This window comes from Trichechus manatus, unplaced genomic scaffold, assembly GCF_000243295.1.
Source record: "Trichechus manatus latirostris isolate Lorelei unplaced genomic scaffold, TriManLat1.0 scaffold00247, whole genome shotgun sequence".
Lineage (NCBI taxonomy): Eukaryota > Metazoa > Chordata > Mammalia > Sirenia > Trichechidae > Trichechus > Trichechus manatus.
In genome coordinates, this window is record NW_004444183.1 from 1,512,712 (window position 1) to 1,529,493 (window position 16,782).

General features: G+C 36.9%; 1 protein-coding gene across 1 annotated transcript in view; it reads right to left on the reverse strand.

Moving 5' to 3' along the window:
• The window catches only part of ABCA13 (ATP binding cassette subfamily A member 13), a 527,556-nt gene that overhangs the window by 326,477 nt on the left and 184,297 nt on the right, over window positions 1–16,782 (reverse strand). The window contains 2 exon segments of the mRNA XM_023724448.1: window positions 10,119–10,209; window positions 12,671–12,784. Coding sequence (XP_023580216.1) covers window positions 10,119–10,209; window positions 12,671–12,784 — 205 coding nt within the window.

Here is a 16,782-nt window from a genome sequence, read left to right on the forward strand (position 1 = left end):
GATGATATGATCTTATACACAGAAAACCCCAAAGAATCCACAAGAAAACTACTGGAACTAATAGAAGATTTCAGCAAAGTACCAGGATACAAGATACACGTACAAAAATCAGTTGGATTCCTCTACATCAATAAAGAGAGCTTCCAAGAGGAAATCACCAAGTCAATACCATTTAAAATAGTCCCCAAGAAGATAAAATACTTAGGAATAAATCTAACCACTGATGTAAGACCTATACAATGAAAACTATAAGACATTACTGCAAGAAACCAAAAGAGACCTGCATACACAGAAAAACATACCTTGCTCAAAGATGGAAGACTCAACATTGTGAAATTGTCAATTCTACCCAAAGTTATCTACAAATACCATGCAATTCTGATCCAAATTCCCAGCGCATTTTTTTAATGAGATGGAGAAACAAATCACTAACTTCATATGCAAAGGGAAGAGGTCCCAGATAAATAAAGCATTACTCAAGAAGAAGAGAAAAGTGGGAGGCCTCACACTACCTGATTTTAGAAACTATTATACTTCCACATTAGTCAAAACAGCCTGATACTGGTACAACAACACATGCATAGACCAATGGAACAGAATTGAGAATCCAGATGTAAATTCATCCATTTATGAGCAGCTGATATTTGACAAAGGCTCAAAGTCCATTAATTGGGGAAAAGACAGTCTCTTTAACAAATGGTGCTGACATAACTGGATATCCATTTGCAAAAAACTGAAACAAGACCCATACCTCACACCATGCACAAAAACTAATTCAAAATGGATCAAAGACCTAAATATAAAATCTAAAATGATAAAGATCATGGAAGAAAAAACAGGGACAACACGAGGAGCCCTAATACATGGCATAAACTGAATACAAACCATAAGTAACAATGCACAAACACCAGAAGAGAATCTAGATAACTGGGAGCTCCTAAAAATCAGATACTTATGCTCATCAAAAGACTTCACCAAAACAGTAAAAAGACAACCTACAGACTGGGAAAAAATTTTGGCTACCACAAACCCAATCAGTGTCTAATCTCTAAAATCTACAAGATACTGCAAAACCTCAACAACTAAAATACAAATAACCCAATTAAAAAATGGGCAAAGGATATGGACAGGCACTTTGCCAAAGAAGACATTCAGGCAGCTAACAGACACATGAGGAAATGCTCACGATCATTAGAGAAATGCAAATCAAAACTACAATGAGATACTATCTCACCCCAACAAGGCTAGCATTAATCCAAAAGACACAAAAATAATAAATGTTGGAGAGGTTGTGGAGAGACTGGAACACTTATACACTGTTAGTAGGAATGTAAAATGGTACAACCAGTTTGTAAATCGATTTGGCACTTCCTTAAAAGCTAGAAATAGAAGTACCATCTGATCCAGCAATCCTGCTCCTTGAAACATACCCTAGAGAAATAAGAGCCATCACACAAATAGATATATGCACACCCATGTTCATCACGCACTGTTCACAATAGCAAAAGGATGGAAACAACCTAGGTGCCCATCAACGGACAAATGAATTAACAAATTATGGTATATTCACACGATGAAATACTACGCAACGATAAAGAACAACAATGAATCCATGAAACATAACATGGAGGACTCTGGAAGGCATTATGCTGAGTGAATTTAGTCAGTTGCAAAAGGACAAATATTGTATAAGACCACTATTATAAGAACTCAAGAAAAGGTTTAAACATAAAAGAAAACATTCTTTGATAGTTATGAAGGAGGGGAGGAAGAGGGGCATTCACTAACTAGATAGTAGACAAAAATTATCTTAGGTGAAGGGAAGGACAACACACACTACAGAAGAAGTCAGCACAACTGGATGAAACCAAAAGCTAAGAAGTTTCCTGAATACAACCAAACAGTCTGAGGGACAGAGTAGCAGGGTTGGGGGTCTGGGGACCATGGTTTCAGGGGACAGCTAGGTCAACTGGCATAACAAAGTTTATTAAGAAAGAAAGTGTTCTGCATCCCACTTCAGTGAGTGGTGTCTGGGATCTTGAAAGCTAGCAAGCAGCCATCTAAGATGCATCAATTCGTCCCAATCCACCTGGAGCAAAGGAGAATGAATAACACCAAAGACACTAGGAAAATATTAGCCTGAGAGACAGAAAGGGCCACATGAACCAGAGACTTCATCAGCCTGAGACCAGAAGAACTAGATGGTGCCCAGCTACCACCAATGACCTCCCTGACAGGGAACACAACAGAGAGTTCCTGATGGAGCAGGAGAAAAGTGGGGTGCAAAACTCAAATTCTAGTAAAAAGACCAGACTTAATGGTTTGATTGAGACTGGAGGGACCCCAGAAGACATGGCCCCCAGACTCTGTTAGCCCAAAACTGAAACCATTCCCAAGGCCAACTCAACAAAGATTAGAGTGGACTATGGGACATAAAATGATACTCGTGAGGAGTGTGCTTCTTAGCTCAAGTAGATATATGAAACTAAATGCGCAGCTCCTGTTCAAAGGAGAGATGAGAAGGCAGAGAGGGTCAGTAGTTGGTTGAATGGACACGGGAAATCTGGGGTGGAAAGGAGGAGTGTGCTGTCACAGTATAGGGAGAGCAACTAGGGTCACATAAGAATTTATGTAGAAATTTTTATATGAGAGACTAACTTGAACTGTAAACTTTCACTTAAAGCACAACAATAAAAAAAAAAGAAAAAGAACATTATCTGGAAGAAGATAACACCATCAACAGACTCAAATTTATTTCTATTAATTTTCATATACTATATCTGGTATTCACTGAAAAAATCCTTCATATTCCCAGAAACAAGACAGAATAAACAAAAAGCAAGCAAAAAATATATAACAGAAAAAGACCCACGTAAAACCAAACATTATAGTTATCAACATGCACTTCAAAAACTGTGATTAATGTGTTGGTAAATCAGATGAAAACAGAAGAACTTTCAACAGAGAACTGAAAACTACAGAAAAAGAACAAAATTAATGTTTTAGAATGAAAAATGCAATAACTGAAATGAAGAACTCAGTTGGCAGGTTTAAAAGCAGATTAGACCTGGCTAAAGAAAGAATTAGTGAATTTGTAAATCAGTAAGAAAAAAATCCTCAAGAATTCCCAAACTGAAGCAGAGAGAAAAAATAGCTGGAAAAAAAAAAAAAAAAAAAAAGAAGACTAAAAAAAGGCTATGGGACACAGTGAGAATTTTTAATCATGTTTAATTGAAGTTGCAGAGAAGAGTAGAATGATAATTTCCAGAATCCGCATTTCAAGAGATAATGGTCAACTGTTGTTATTAGCTATCATCAAATTTGCCCCCTACTCATGGTGACCCCATGCACAATGGGATTAGACTGTCGTAATACACAGAGTTTTCATTGGCTTATTTTTCAGAAGTAGGTTGCCAGATCTTTCTTCCTAGTTTATCTCAGTCTGGAAGCTCCACTGAAAACTGTTCAGCACCATAGCAACACATAAGCCTTCACCAGCAGATGGGTGGTGGCTGCACTTGAGGTGCATTGGCTGGGAATTGAACCTGAGTCTCCCACATGGAAAGCAAAACTTCTACCGCTACTTTCCCAAAATGTAAGATATCAAGCCATTGATTCAATAAGTGCTACAAAACCAAAACAGAATACTCACAAAGAAGACAATACTTAGATGAGTCATATAGTAAAGATGACAAAATAAAAGAAAATTTTAAACAGACATAGAAAGCAAAATAGAGTTTCAAAAAATATAAAGCCTGAAGTACAATAAAATATAATATATATATATATAAAGCCTAAAACATCAGAACTAAAAGGAGAATAGACAAATCCACAATCATAATGGAAAATTTTAGCACACTTCTCTTAATAACTGATGGAATAAGCAGATTAAAATATCAGTAAGTATACAGATGATTACATCCAACAATCACAGAACCACTGTACGCAGGAATGAAAATTGGCCATGTGTGGGGGTATTAAGCAAGTGTAAACAAATTTCAAATAAATTGAAATCATATTGACAGAGCACATTCTGACAACTGTGAAATAAAGCTAGAAATCAGCAACAAAACAATAAAAAGAAAATCCCAAATATTTAAAAATTAAGCTAAAAATTTCAAAAAAGAAATTACTATATATATTATCAAATATTTTAATTGAATGATAATGAAAAATGAAGCATATCAAAACTTGTGATATGCAATTAAGGCAATGCTCAGAAGAAAATGTATAGTCATGAATATATACATGTGTATGTGTAAATATACATACATATATACATATATACACATACACACACATATATATAGAAAAGAACATGTTGTAAATCAATGATCTAAGTATCTATCTCAAGAAGTTACAAAAACAACAGTGATTTAAAACAAAGAGTAAAAGGATGGAACCAATAAAGAAAAGAGGAAAAAATCAATGAAATAAAAATAAACAGACAAACATATAGTAGAAAGAATCAACAAAGCCAAACATTGGTTCTTTGAAAAGGCTAATAAAACTGATAACTCTCTGACAAGACTTATCAAAGAGAAATAGAGAGACAGAGAACAAAATTATCAGGAATAAAATAGGAGATATTTACACATATTCTTCAGATTATTAAAAAGAATTTACTGAGTAAAATTACTCACGAAACTTTTCTCTCATGCACTGTTTTTCAAGATGACATTTATGAGTGTGAAGTAGCAAAATATGACAATAAAACAAAAATAAGGAGGACACACATGGTTCCAGCTTCAAAGAGCATAGAAGAGAATTCCTAGGAAAACAGCTGGTTCCATTGCCTAGATTGGAGCATGATGAGATGGCCCTAGAGAGGTACCTGCACAAACAAAAAGACTCAGTAGCAAAGAGGACACGTTGGTGCATCAGGGGCGGGAAGTGGATAACTAGTGTTACGTGCAAAAGCAAGAGAATATGAAACTCTAGGAAAGAAATACTATAATAAAAAGGAAATTTGATTACAATGCACCACCTTGCTGTGAACTGAACAACATTTATCTAGTCATCATGTTTTATGACTTAACTAAAATGATCATATAACTATAGTGGGGAGCAATGGGGCAGGAAAAATGGTGTTGTGCAAGAGAACTAAATCTTCATCTTTCATGACAGGAAGTCATTTGATAATTCCTAAAACTGACACATCAAGAAATACTAGGATGAGCGTATTCTTTAAAGATATAATGACCAATCCAGAAAGGAGCAGCTAAATAAGTTTAAAATAATTCGCACTAGGAAGTGGAAATGTAAAAAGGGTTGCGGCAGGGGACTCTTTCCCGGTAATAGAGTCAATATTGAATGATATGAGAAGTCTTTGTAAGAGAGTTATTTTTTTACAAACAGGATACAAAATGACAGACAGTATGATCTATTTTTATGAAAATGCACAAACCTATGTTCATATAAGTGTGTATAAACCCATCTTGCAAGGTTTTTACAAGACCTATCTGTGATGATGAGATTATGGGGGGATTTTTTTTACTAGCTTGTTTGTATTTTCCACTGTTTCTTCAACAACCATATCTTTGCTTTGTAATAAGCAAAAAGTTATTTTTAAAAGTGAAATAATGAGTAAAAACAACAGTATTGTTGGATAAATGTTCCTAGGAATTGTATCTATAGAACTTCAAATAGTAGCTTCATCTCAGCGTCTTCATCCTACTGGTTATAGGATGAAGAAAATATATGAAACAGGTTTAAATTTTAAAAGGGGTGCACATGGTAAGGTGAGCTAATTCTTTAAAGAGAAAGCTTCAGAAGGAGATTTGCATCTAGTCAGTTAAACCACCATCACACCCGAGCAGTGGAGAACATCTGACTTCATCGGTGCCTGTTCAGACAGGACTGTGCAGTTGAATGGAAAAATCATCACCATTATTCCCACCACTGATGAGAGGAACTTCAGTCACCAATTTTGGGGTAGCGCCAAGAAGAAGGGAAGAATAGCACTTCATCAGTCTTAAAACTCCACAGGAATTCTGCATTCTGGGCCCAGACACACGTGTAGGAAAAGTTCAGGGTGTGAAGTTCTGTTGCAATTATTTCCCTTAATTTTATAATGGAAGTTTATATGTGGAAAAACCTATTTTAAAGTGTTTTGGTTCCCAGAAATGCTTTGAACTAAATTACTTATTTTTTAAAACCATGTTTTCATTACTTGGAAAAAAAGTTTATAGATTTAGGGCAGTAAAATTAATTTAAAATAGTATTAATCTTTCTAAAATAGCAAATGTTTTCAAAAAAGTGAACTATTGTGGCAGGGTACAAGATCAACACACAAAAATCAGTTGGGTTCCTTTATACTAACAAAGAGATCTTCAAAAGAGGATATCAGGAAAATAATACCATTTACAATAGCCCCCAATGATAAAATACCTAGGAATAAACCTAACCAGGGATGTGAAAGACCTATACAATGAGTAAAATGCTACTGCAAGAAAGTAAAAGAGACCTACATAAATGAAAGAACGTTCTGTTCTCATGGATTGGAAGAGATAACGTTGTGAAAATCTCAATACTATCCAAAGCAATCTATAGATACAATGCAATCCGTATCTGAATTCTAACGACATTCTTTACTGAAATGGAAAAACTAATCACCAACTTTATATGGAAAGGAAAAAAGCCCCAAATAGCCAAAGCAATATTGAAGAACAACAAAGTAGGAGGCCTCACGATTCCTGATCTCAAAACGTATTATACAGCCACAGTAATCAAAATGGCCTCGTACTGGTTCAGTGAGAGACACAGAGACCAACAGAATAGAATGGAGAACCCAGAAAAAATCCATCCATCAATGGGAAGCTGATTTTCAACAAGAGGTCAAAGTCCATTCAATGGGGAAGAAACAGACTCTTTAACAAATGGTGCCGGCAAAACTGCAGAAAAATGAAACTATGCATATATACACAAAAACTAACTCAAAATGGATCAAAGACCTAAATGTTGAAGCTAAAATTATAAGGTTCCTGGAAGATAACAAAGGGATAAAATTATGGGGCTTATTTTTTTGTTTTTTCAAAAATAGATTATCAAACACAGCTACAAATGCATGAACAATAGAAGACAAATTAGAAACTGGGACCTCCTAAAAATTAAATACTTATGCTCATTAAAAGACTTTATAAAAGAGTTAAAAGACAACCTACTGAATGGAAAAAAATCTTCAGGAATGACATATCTGACAAGGGTCTAATCTCTAAAATATATAGAAAATTTCAACAACTCAACAACAAAAAAACAAACAATTCAATTTAAAAATGGGCGAAAGACGTGAGCAGACACTTCACCAAAGAGGACATTCAAGTGGCCAACAAACATCTGAAAAGAATCTCATGATCATTAGGCATTAGAGAGATGCAAATCAAAACTACAATGAAAAACCATCTCACCCCTGCAGAAATGGCACTGATTTAAAAAAAAAAGAAAACAACAAATTCTGGAGAGGTTGTGGGGAGACTGCAACCCTTATCCACTGCTGGTGGGATTGTAAAATGGTACAACTACAATGGAAAGCACTGTGGCACTTCCTCAAAAAGCTAGAAATAGAAATACCTTATAATGCAGCAATCCCACTTCTAAGTATATACCCTAAATATCTAACAGCAGTGTCATGAATAGACATACGCACCCCTATGTTCATTGCAGCATTATTCACAATAGCAAAAACATGGAAACAACCTTAAGTGTCCACCAACAGATGAATGGATAATCCAAATGTGGTACATACATACAATGGAATACTATGCAGCCATAAAGAATAATGATGAGTCCTCAAAACATCTTATAATGTGGATGAATCTGAAAGATATTATGCTGAATAAAATAAGTCAATCACAAAATGACAAATATTTTATGATCACATTTTATAAGAAGACAAGAATAAATACACATACAGAGACCAACACTCATTGGTGGTTACCAGGGATGGGTGAGGTGGGCAGCAGGGGGAAGCACTCTCGAAATAGTAGACACTTGTTGATTTTGGTGATGGGAAAGACAGCACTGAATGAGAGCGAAGTGCACATAGCTTGACCAAGGTAAATGATGTCACTAAGAAGTGCACAAGAGAAAAGGATGTTTTGGTAAATCTAATTCAGCAACAACAACAAAAAATATGTGTGTGGTTACACAAACATGTACATAGGCTAATATGTGTATGAATATGAATATGTGGAAACAGATAGATGTATCTATAGGCATATGTACATACAGGTATGTGTGTGCATGCATGTATATCCATATATATAACAAACCACATAGAGGACAGAGTTACAGATACTTCTTACACATAACCAAATACCTGGCAAGATTGGTTTTCTGGCTTTGAAGGCTTAGGATCATAGTCTTGTGGGACAACTCAATTAATTGGCATAATATAGTTCACAAAGTGTATATTCTGCATCCCAATGTGGTGAGTAGTGTCTGGGGTCTTAAAAGCTTATGAACGGCCATCTAAGATACAACAATTGGTCTCTACTCATCTGGAACAAAAGAAAATGAAGGAAACCAAAGACTCAAAGAAGAAAGCAGTCTACAGACCTAACAGTCTACCCTGAGACCAGGAGAACTAGATGGTGCCTGGCTACTTCTATCCACTGGTTAGATCAGGACCTTAATAATGGATCCTGATAGAACAGGAGAATAATCTGGAACAGAACTCAAATTCTTAAAAAGTCCAGACTTACTGGACCAGTTGAGACTAGAGGACTCCCTGAGACAACTGCCCTGAGACACTTTATAAACTTTGAACTGAAATTATTTCCTGAGATCACCTTTTAGCTAAACAACAGATTGGCTCATAAAATAAAGAATATCAATTGTGTGTAATGAATGTCTTTAAAAAAATCATCTCTAGGAGATTAAATGGTCAAAAATTACTCTAAAGCACAGATGAGAAGGTAAGGGGTCAGGGAAACTAGAGTACTGGAAATGGTACAACCAGAACAGAATCAAGAAGTATGATGACACCGTGTGAGAAATGTAACCAATGTCACTGAATAATTTGTATAGAAATTGTTAAATGGGAGCCTATTTGCTGTGTAAACTTTCACGTTAAACACAATAAAATATTCTTTTTTCAAAAGTGAACTATTGTGCCTAATAAAATGCCTTTTCTTCCTTCATGTATTGAAAATGGTTGAAGCGCTCATCTGCTAATTGAAAGGTTAGAGGTTCAGGTCCACCCCCAGATACCTTAGAAGAAAAGCCTGCCAATCTACTTCTGATAAATCAGCCATTGAAAACCCTCTGGAGCCCAGTTCTACCCTGACACACATGGGGTCACCATAAGTTGGAATCTACTCCACAGCAGCTGTTTGTTTTTTGTTCGCTTCTTCTGAACCTCATGCTTCAGGCAAATCCTAGCCCCTTACCTCTGAACAGGCTGTGGCAGCGACCTGAGGTAGCCTGACACCTTCCCTTCACTTGCTTCCAGGACTGGGCTCAACGGCTTCCTTCTCAGGGAAGCCTTTCTTTACTTGTGGCTCCCGTCTAGACTTAAGCATCTCAGTCTGCTCCTGACAGAATCCTCACCTCATCAAACTGTCACTGCTTGCCAAGTGTGCTCATCTTCCCCACCGAACTCTGCCGTAAGACCAAGAACCCCGGCTTGCATTCCTCTCTCTCCACACCCTTGCACAGAACCTGACTCCCCCTGAGTTCTGTGTTTGTCAAATACCTAAATGATTCATGAATGAAGAAATGGCAGTGATTCAAGAAATGTTTGTAGATAGATTTTCATCTGAGATCCATGTTTTAAAATCAATGAAACTATTTTCAGTTTGCTATTAACTCAAAAACAGTACTTTGTTTTGTAAACTTGCTTTGTAACTCACAACTCTTGAATTTGAACCAGAAGGTTTTCTTTAGTAACTAAGTTCTTTACTATTCAAGCCCTGGATCAGCAAAATCAGAATATTTCAGGTATGAAAATCCTTAGAGTTGATTTAGTTCAAGCCCATCATTTTAGAGATGAGAAACCAGAAGCTGGGAGAGGAAAGTGATTTGTCAGTGTCACCAGCAACTTAGTGGCCAAAGTTTTAGGACCTTAGTGTCAGAGCCATTGGGTAGATGAACCATAGCATACCCCACAGTGTGCTTACCGTAAGTCCGAAGCTTCTCAGTAAGTTTGTCTACATCAATGTGCAACTGGCTTTCTATAAAGTTTTTTATAAATTTGTTTCTCAGGGCTTCCTAAAAGCAAATAATATATTTTATTTTATTTTTTTTTAAGAATTACATCATTTCCTCTTATTGAGTATTTTTTAGAGTTATACAAAGTTTCACTATACAAAAAAAAGGCACATAAAATGAATCCACTTAAAAGAGGTTCTAAAACATCACAATAAATTGTGGGGTAAAATATGTAGGACTTATAGCTTGAAAAAAGAAAATAACAATTACAATAATTTAGATTGTACTGTAATTTTTCACCAATACCAAAAACAAAGATTGAACCAAGTATTGACTTTGTGGCAGACTGTCCTAACGAAACCATATGGTGATAATATATAATATCCTTTGCTTTACACTACATTTTCCATAGCCCAATTATAAAGAAGGGGTCATAATCGCAAAAACACTCAAGAAGGGTTTCATCATTTTCCCAAAACCTTCTCTTAATTTTTCATATTCAAATCATTCTCTTTGGGAGCATATTTGATGTCATCATCTAAATCATTTTTATCTCATTATTAATGGTTCTAATTCTGCCTCATTTGTCAAAGATTTTTCTATGAAAGTTCTCTAAAATTGTTGTCACAGACTTACTGAAATTCTGTGTCTTTGCTTTATGATTGGAATGCATTCATTTGCATTGTACTGCCACATATTTACAACATCCAACAATCAGCAAGAGACTGAGAGTGGAAAATGCCGATGCAGTGAGGGTGAACACCCGTATTAAACAAGGAGGGACTGAGTTTGGAGTTTGTCAATTCATTAGAGAATATGTAAGTTAACATGACTTCATTTTACCATACAACTTTTTAACTTGGGAAACTTCAGATAAGGAACTGACAAATAACTAACACCTTCAGTATTTAGTCTTTTATTTCATACTTTTCCCTCATTACATATGACAATTGTATCTCATGCTAAGGATGACAAGACTATTATTATGAAACCTGGCATTCACTTCTTTTAGAACCTTATTTATCTTCTTTCATTGAGCATTAGCTATTTGCCAGACAATGAGCTAGGTAATTTATTATGTATTATCTCATTTAATCTGCACAACATCCCCATCTGGAAATTACTGTTGCCCTTTACTGATGAGGAAAGGGAAGCACTAGTATGGGACTCTCCCAAAGGCAATAACTACTCCATCTATTGGCAGAACCAGGCCACAAACACAGGTCTCTTGACTCTTGCAAATACAAAGACATCATAAACTAAACCTGATCCCAGTGCTAAGAAACAGAGTAACAACTTACTACACTTTATTCTGTGTAAGATAAAAAAGTCATTCAAGTGATGGAATATGTGACTTTAACTTCTAAAATGACTAGTAATGTACTTAGTAAACAGTACTCAGATAAGCTATAAACTTCTCCAGGAGACTTTGCCCCACATTTGAGACAAAGTTGTTGTTAGGTGCTGTGGAGTTGATTTCCACTCATAGGGACCCCATGTGACAGAGTAGAACTGCCCCATATGGTCTTCTAAGCTGTAATCTTTATGGGGGCAGATTGCCAGGTTTTTCTTCCAGAAAACCACTGGGTGGGTCTGAACTACCAACCTTTCAGTTAGCAGCCAAGCACTTAACCATTGCACCACTAGAGCTCCTTGAGACAGAGTTAGGCAGTCTTTATGTTCTCATAGTAGTTTGTATATTCTCAATTTGTCACTTATATTGCATGTAATTATGGGTAGTTGCAGCAGAGACCTCATCAAAGCCTAAAATATTTACTGTCTGACCAGTTACAAAAAAAGTTTGCTCATCCCTGTACTATCAAATTACTCAATGAGCAAACAGGTTAAAGAATTATAATAATAGCAACAGTAATAGCTAACATCCATATAGCTGTGGCAGCAGTGAGAATGAACATTGCAGACCTTCACTACAATGAACATAATCCAGCAGGCCTATGTGTGGTGCTCGAAAATCTACCTCCCTGAAATCCACTTCCCTTGTATACTTCAGCCATGCCTCCCACAGGCTACCCCCAGCAAATGTCGGGCAACAGTAGGGATATCAAGTCAGGTCCTTTCCTAGGGGACACAGGACTCCTTTAATAGCTAACTTCAGCTCAATGACTCCCTGGAAGTCTTGCCCAACATTCATTAAACTGAAAGGTGGTCTAGGATGCTTCCTCCCAACAGTGTTCATTTCTCCTTCACTCAGGGTCACATTTATATCACAGTCTGACAGCTCTCCCAGCCTTCCCCGCCCCCTCCTCTTTTTCTGTAGCAGGGGTTTCCATAGTAAAATCCTTGCACATATAACCCCACCTTGACATTTGCTTCTTGGAGGACCCAGATTAACACAGTAGCATTTCCTATGTGAAAAACACTATTCTAAGTACTTTGCTCATCCTAGCTCATTTATGCCAGATATGGTTTTGTAGAGTCTTCTAAAGGACCCCTCTGATTTCTCATGTGTACACTAGCAGGTAGCTCCACCAGCCCACAGTGAGAGTGATTCATCACTCACCTGGAATTGGTTAAGCATCTGGCCATTTCCACTTCTCTGAAAAAGGCTGGACACTTTCAGTAGTGTTTTTGACAAAGTCTTTATCTTCTCCACAAAATAAAATGTATAATTAGCCTGTAAAATAAAGCATATTTGGATATGGCTCTACTTCAATTAAAAATTATATTCAGGAGAACTTATTTGTGCTATAGCAACTACATCAGGACAGTAAGCACCGTGGACCATTGGACCATCTGAGCAAAGATCTACAATTGCCAACTGCAGGTCAACTGACTGACACCCATGTATGCAATGTGAGAAGTTTCCAAGGTCCTCATAGCTAAGGTGTAACCTCAGGGACCTCTCCTCTTTGTCTTTCTCCATCCAGGGGCCACCTCCCTGTGTCTCCAGGGTTTATCTCAGTGCTGGGTGCAGCATACGTCCCCAATACATATAAGTTAAATAAAACAATATTTGCCCACACTTCCTTCAAAAAACATGTTCTCAATTAATGTCTATTTATTTATATTATAATACTCAGTATTATTGGGTATTGTAATATAAGTAATACTCATGTAAAACTGATTTACTTATTAACTTATTGCTACAGGCAGAGTAAATAGACATAAGACTCTTACAAAATAACTTAGCATAATGAAAATATTTCTTCACCAACTGTCTTAGTCATCTAGTGCTGCTATAACAGAAATACCACAAGTGGATGGCTTTAAAATTTATTTCCTCGCAGTCAAATAGACTAGAAGTCCAAATTCAGGGCATCAGCTCCAGGGGAAGGCTTTCTCTGTCAGCTCTGGAGGAAAGTCCTTGTCATCAATCTTCCACTGGACTAGGAGCTTCTTCACGTAGGAAACCCAGGTCCAAAGGACCCTCTGTTTCCAGCACTGCTCTCTTGGTGGTATGAGATACCCCCATCTCTGCTCACTTCCCTTTCCTTTTACCTCTTGTAAGATAAAAGGTGGTGCAGGCCACACCATAGGGAAACTCCCTTTACGTTGGATCATGGATGTAACCTGAGCAAGGGTGTTACTTCCCACCGTAATCCTCTTTAATATGATCTAATCTTGCCTCATTAACCACAGGCAGGGATTACAATTTACAACACAAAGGAAAATTATATCAGTCACAAAATGGAGGACAACCACACAATACTGGGAATCATGGCCTAACCAAGTTGATACATATTTTGGGGGGACACAATTCAATCCATGACACCGACCCATAAAAATCCCCATACATTATTTCTTCAGGATAAAAGTACTCTATCATAATGAATTAATTTAAATAAAACATAAAGTTATTTCCATGAAGATACCCACTGCAACATTATTACAGTTTCAATACCAAGAAGAGTCTAAATGCCAAACACAATGATTAAGGAGAGTTTGGAAGCCCAACCACATCTCTCTGGTATCACCAGGAAACACTCGAAGTGGCATAGGTCACACCAAGATGGGAGCTGAGGAGCAGCTGTCACAGCAAAGAGAGGACCCTCCCTGGGTGATTCCTGCCACCACCCAAACTTCAGCACAAAGCAGAAGTTCATTGACACTGCTGCTCCCTCCCTCTGCATCTCTCCCCATTCTCCTTGGAGGCTGGACATCTGAAACAGGAAGAGAAAGCTGGAGTCCCTGGGTGGTGGAAACAGTTAATGTGCTCAGCTGCTAACTGGAAGGTTGGTGGTTCAAGTCTACCCACAGACACCTCGGGACAAAGGAATGGTGATCTACTTCTGAAAAATCAGCCACTGAAAACCCTATGGAGCATAGCTCTACTCTGATGCACATGAGGTCACCATGAGATGGTTCAACTTCACTGCAACTGGTTTTAAAGGAAACCTGCAGTGAGTATAAACTTCTTTCTGATTTCAGAGGAACCAGAAAGATGTCAAAACAATTTACACAATTTCTGTAATATCTGACAACACTAGGTAAAAATAATCCTCTATTTCTAAGGATGAGAAATCCAAAAGAAAAATATCAGTAGGAGTATTGATAAAATCCTTCTGTTCAAAAGATGAGGCCAATCTATGAATCAGAATCAACTTCTTTACAGAAGAAAATGATGAAAATATCTACTTTGTAGGTTCAACAGATTCCAAGAGACTGGAGAAAGTAATCATGAAGACGGAACAGTCTGACATGAGAAAATGCTACATGGGGGATAAAGTGCATGGCTGCTGAATTTAAGACAACAGTGGGAACAGATGAGAAATTGTTCTGCAAAGGGCAATAGAACAAATGACCGTAAAACCCAAACTTGTGATATGGTCCCAGCACTCAGAGGAGAGCCACGAGATAAAAAAGAAAAATCCAAGACACCTAGGACAGATGCAAGAGATCTAATCTAAATAGATTCAAATCTCAAAACGAGCGAATGGACCAGAGAGTAGAGTAAGCAGTCACAGAATAAAACTTGCAATCACTCAAAAAACTCCACAGGTATGAAAATATGAAGACCCTTTCCTATAATATGAGTCAGAATTGGCTTGATGGCAACGGGTTTGGTTTTTTGGTGTTTTTCTTTTGCTATAATAGGCAGAATTATGGAAAAGAGACTAGCACCTAAAATAGCTTGAAAAATTTGGAAATTTAATTTAAAGAATAAATACTATAACATCAAGGAGTGAGCAGGAAGTTTCTGAAGAAGGAACAGAAATTAAGCTCATTTCAGATATCTTCTCTGCAACATTAAACGTCAGTAAACAATGAAATAGGATCTACAGAGTTTGAGGAGGAAATATCATAGATGAAGAATTCCTGTGTCCAGACAAATTATGGTGCAAGATAAGACCCACAGAAAGCAATATTTAGACATTCAAGAATAAAGAAATTACACTACCTATGTGCTCTCCCTGAAAAAAGTTACTTGAAGAGATAATCAGTTGTTGTTGTTAGGTGCTGTCAAGTCAGTTCTGACTCATAGTGACACTGTGCACAACAGAATGAAACACTGCCCGGTCCTGTGCCATCCTCACAATCATTGTTATGCTTGAGCCCACTGTTGCAGTCACTGTGTCAGTGCATCTCCTTGAGGGTCTTCCTCTTTTTCTCTGACCCTTTACTTTGCCAAGCATGATGTCCTTCTCCAGGGACTGGTCCTTCCTGATTACATGTCCAAAGTATGTGAGAGATAGTCTTGCCATCTTTGCTTTTAAGGAGCATTCTGGCTGTACATCTTCCAAGACAGATTTGTTCATTCTTTTGGCAGTCCATGGTATATTCAGTATTCTTCACCAACACCACAGTTCAAAGGCATCAATTCTTCTTCGGTCTTCCTTATTTATTGTCTAGCTTTCACATGCATATGAGGCGACTGAAAATTCTATGGCTTGGGTTAATCAGAGTAAAAGTTAAATCAATATCAACAAGAATAAATTTTTTAAAAAATCGCCATTGAGTCAATTCCAACTCATAACAACCCTATAGGACAGAGTAGAACTCTCCCATAAGGTTTCCAAGGAGCAACTGGTAGATTCAAATTGCCGACCTTTTGGTTAGCAGCTGGGCTCTTAATCACTGAACAGAAAGGATGACGGGCAATGAAACCATTCAAACAAATGATTAATTTTAAATAAGTGTTAACATGGTTCTAAATTAAACCCATATGTCAAAAGTTATTGAAAAAATTATAAACACCACTTGTTTACTATTACAATGATGATTGTTAATATAATACCATACTTTTCATAGATAACATGCTAACAAATATAATTCACATAGCATCTAGGAAAATAACACTTGAGGGGGCTACAAGGTTGGCAAGAAAATGTACAATGTGCACGTTATTTGCATAAAAACACAGTACTAAGCTAATGTATAAAATCACAGGCTCTATCACACAAAGTTTGGAAGGGTAAAAGCACAGGAGAGAAAGTAAAAGCATGTACCATTTCTCACTTCTCATTAGAAAGAATTAACTTGCAGCACTGATAACTGGGAGAGGATACACATGACGCTACGAAACAGAAGATAGAATACACAGGAGAGAAACAGATCCTAGAAAACAAGTTCCTTTGGCAAAAGAAAGGAAAGTAGTAACAAGAAAGACAAACATAAAATTTGAAAGTGTAAAGAAATAAAGGAAGATGACAAAATAAGGTTAAACTTGACAGT